At 41.1% G+C, this 2940-nt stretch overlaps 1 protein-coding gene across 1 annotated transcript; it reads right to left on the reverse strand.

Moving 5' to 3' along the window:
• Window positions 1–1161: 1161 nt before the first annotated feature.
• LOC121764036 (elongation of fatty acids protein 3-like) lies at window positions 1162–2708 on the reverse strand. Its single transcript, XM_042160130.1, has one exon. The coding sequence runs from the start codon at window positions 2556–2558 to the stop codon at window positions 1707–1709; it is 852 nt and encodes a 283-aa protein (XP_042016064.1). The 5' UTR covers window positions 2559–2708; the 3' UTR covers window positions 1162–1706.
• Window positions 2709–2940: the final 232 nt, after the last annotated feature.

Raw genomic sequence — 2940 nt, forward strand, 5'->3', positions numbered from 1 at the left:
TAGCTTCTACAATTTCAGTTTATCAATTAAAATAGACCTACTCCCACCGTCCACGAAAAATAGGGCTATTCCATTTTTGTCCCTCGTCTATATTATTCTCTCTCTTACTTTTCTTTCTCTCTATTTTAACTATTTATTATAATTTTTCCAAAATGAGCGACAAAAATGGAATAGCCCTATTTTTCGTGGACAGAGGGAGTATTAATTATATTAAGTACCCATATATATGTATAATTTAATGTTGAGGACAACAAGCCTACCTAGTAGTTACCTCGTAGATGAACATACTAGATGTAAAACATTTTAATTAATATAGGTTGATCACTATCAATAAGAGATACCGATCGGTCAAAACTCAAAAAAGAGCCTTGTTTGAATATTATACTTCTAGAAGGAAAATGCCTACATATATGTTCTAGAAATCGAAATAAAATTGGTATGACTAATCATTAATTTAATATACGTGCAGCAAGACACGACTTATTGTCTATTGGAAGCTACTATTGTGGAGAAGTGTGGCATATGTTATTTTATTTGAATAAGATTGATCAGGAGAAACTTCGGCAGCTATTAATTAATTTGGATTAAGTCAGAACATTTAATTCGATTCCAGTCGTAGCAATCATAAAATTTAAATTGTTGTTAGGGAAAGGGTTATTAATTTTTAGCCCAAAAATAGCTTTATATGCTCTTGATTACCTGACCTCGTAGGCAGCGGCCGAAGGTGATCCAACAGTTACATGGCGGCTTTGGATATAGTTTTAAGGGAGATATCACATTAGTAATAAAATACTATTAATTATGTAAGAGTATCATCACTTTTCTTCCTCTTTCAAATTATATATAGACTATTGTTTATACTTTAATTAGTTTTTTTTCTTCGAGTGAACTTTAAATTAATGCAAACTCTAGTTTCCTGGAACCTAATTTGAAGTAATAAACATTGGTGATGCGTCAATTGTAATACATTTCATTACAAAAGGGAACATGTAAAGATATCTTTTATGCAATTAGAAATCCTAATTTAAGATTGTAAATAAAGCATATACTCCATTCGTCTCATAAAAAATGTTATACTTGTGGGATGGCAGAGGATTAGGAAGTTGTATCTTGTGTGTGAAATTGAGAGAAAATATATATTTTATATTAATGTGAGGAAAATTTATTCCAAAAATAGAAATATGTCAATTTTATAGGGTAAACTATAAAAAAAAACTGTGACATTTTTTACGGGACGGGAGTACGTTTCAAAAAGTTTCTATATTCTTAATGTCATACTAGTTCTCCATGGTAAACAAGATCTTATATGAACATCTTAAGCAGATGTTGTTTAACATGAGACATTCACCATCTCTCTATTGCGGTGTAATTAAAAGAGATCTTGGTAATTAGTGAATTTCGGATAATCTGATTCCTAAAGTGCTATCAGAGCCCTGGTTTAAGGGCGGGGCCTGTGTGGCTCGAGGATTGGTGGATTGCGCTTGCAAATTCTCCGATGTCTCAGTGTGAGTTCAACCAAGACCTGTGGTGACCTGTGACCTGTGTGTGATCTTGGTCTTAGTTTGAGCAAGGATTGTGTGAGAGCAAACCATATCCCACATTGAAAAGTGAACAGGAGTTGCAAACATATATATTGGCTACCCCAACTCCATTAGTACGATATTGTCTCATACTAATGTGGTGTTCGGCCGTGCGACCGCCGAACACTAACAATAACCCACATCTCGCTCGCTCAAGCACTTCCTAACATAAAAATTGAGGAATAATAGGAGCACGAAGCTATTGAGCACGGTGTTGAAGAGCCAGGCGCCCATTCCGTTGCACCCGCCCTTCCAAAAATGCAGCACCAACACCCCGAGATGCCACGCCGTGTTCGTCACCACCAGCGCAACCCGGCACAGCATCACGAACGCGAAGCGCTCGTGATGCTGCTGCTTCGTTAGCCCAGCCTCGGTGCAGAACCGGAAGGCGTGGACCAAGGCGAATACAACAGTCATGGAGAGGATCGCGAGGACCTGGAACGACTGCGAGAATTCGAGCCAGAGAAAGGACATAAGCACGAGGGCCGCGTGGTTGACTACTTGGAAGGCGGGGAAGCGCCCGGGGCGGCGGAGGAGGGCGAGGACGGCGCGGAGGGCGTGGAGGAAGCGGGAGAGGTAGAAGGCATAGGACCAGAAGAAGACGCGGCCGGAGGGGCGGGTCCCGAGAGGGAAGCAGAGGAGCCACTGGAAGGGCGTTTTGTTGCGCTGCCAGAACCACCGCGTGTCCCGGATTTCGGCGACCGAGGAGGCCAGCATCCCTGTGAAGATGGCCGCCGATACCAGGCACATGGCCAGGCTGTGGAGGGCTGGGACGGGGCCCAGTGGGACCGGCTTCAGGCGGCCGCGGAGGAGGAGGAGGACGTGGAGGGTCGCCGAGATGGCGATGTAGGCCGCGATGGAGGCGATGAGGAACGACCACGTTGCGCCCCACGACTCGGTCGGGCTCCACCGGAAGTGGACGATGGAAGGGTGCTCTGATAGCCAGAAGTTGAGGTGTTGGATCAATTGAAGACTCATTTGATTTGTTGGTGTATGAGAATTTTGAAATCCAATGTTTTTCAATATATAAGGATTTTGATGTGTTAGAATTTATGTCACTAATGATAAAACTAGTGGACGTTTATGAAGAAAGTGGTTAAAGTTTATCCAATCAACAGGTTACTTATGTTTTGGTCTCATTCGAGAAGAATTCATTTTCTTTTCTAATGTATTCATGATTATATATTGTGGAAAAGTTTGGGGAATGAGAATATTAATAAATATATTCAAGCTCAAACATTTTGACTTTGAGAATTCACATAAACTTTTCAAAGTATGCGATATGGAATGTGGAAAGTTTATTGCGCGTACTATTTTTATGTGGAAAGTTGAGATCCAATCTTCACAATTTCATGCTTTT

This window comes from Salvia splendens, chromosome 14, assembly GCF_004379255.2.
Source record: "Salvia splendens isolate huo1 chromosome 14, SspV2, whole genome shotgun sequence".
Taxonomy (NCBI): domain Eukaryota; kingdom Viridiplantae; phylum Streptophyta; class Magnoliopsida; order Lamiales; family Lamiaceae; genus Salvia; species Salvia splendens.

Coding starts and splice junctions, on each gene's coding strand:
- LOC121764036 (XM_042160130.1), bottom strand. CDS start 2,558: ATGAGTCTTCAATTGATCCAACACCTCAACTTCTGGCTATCAGAGCAC.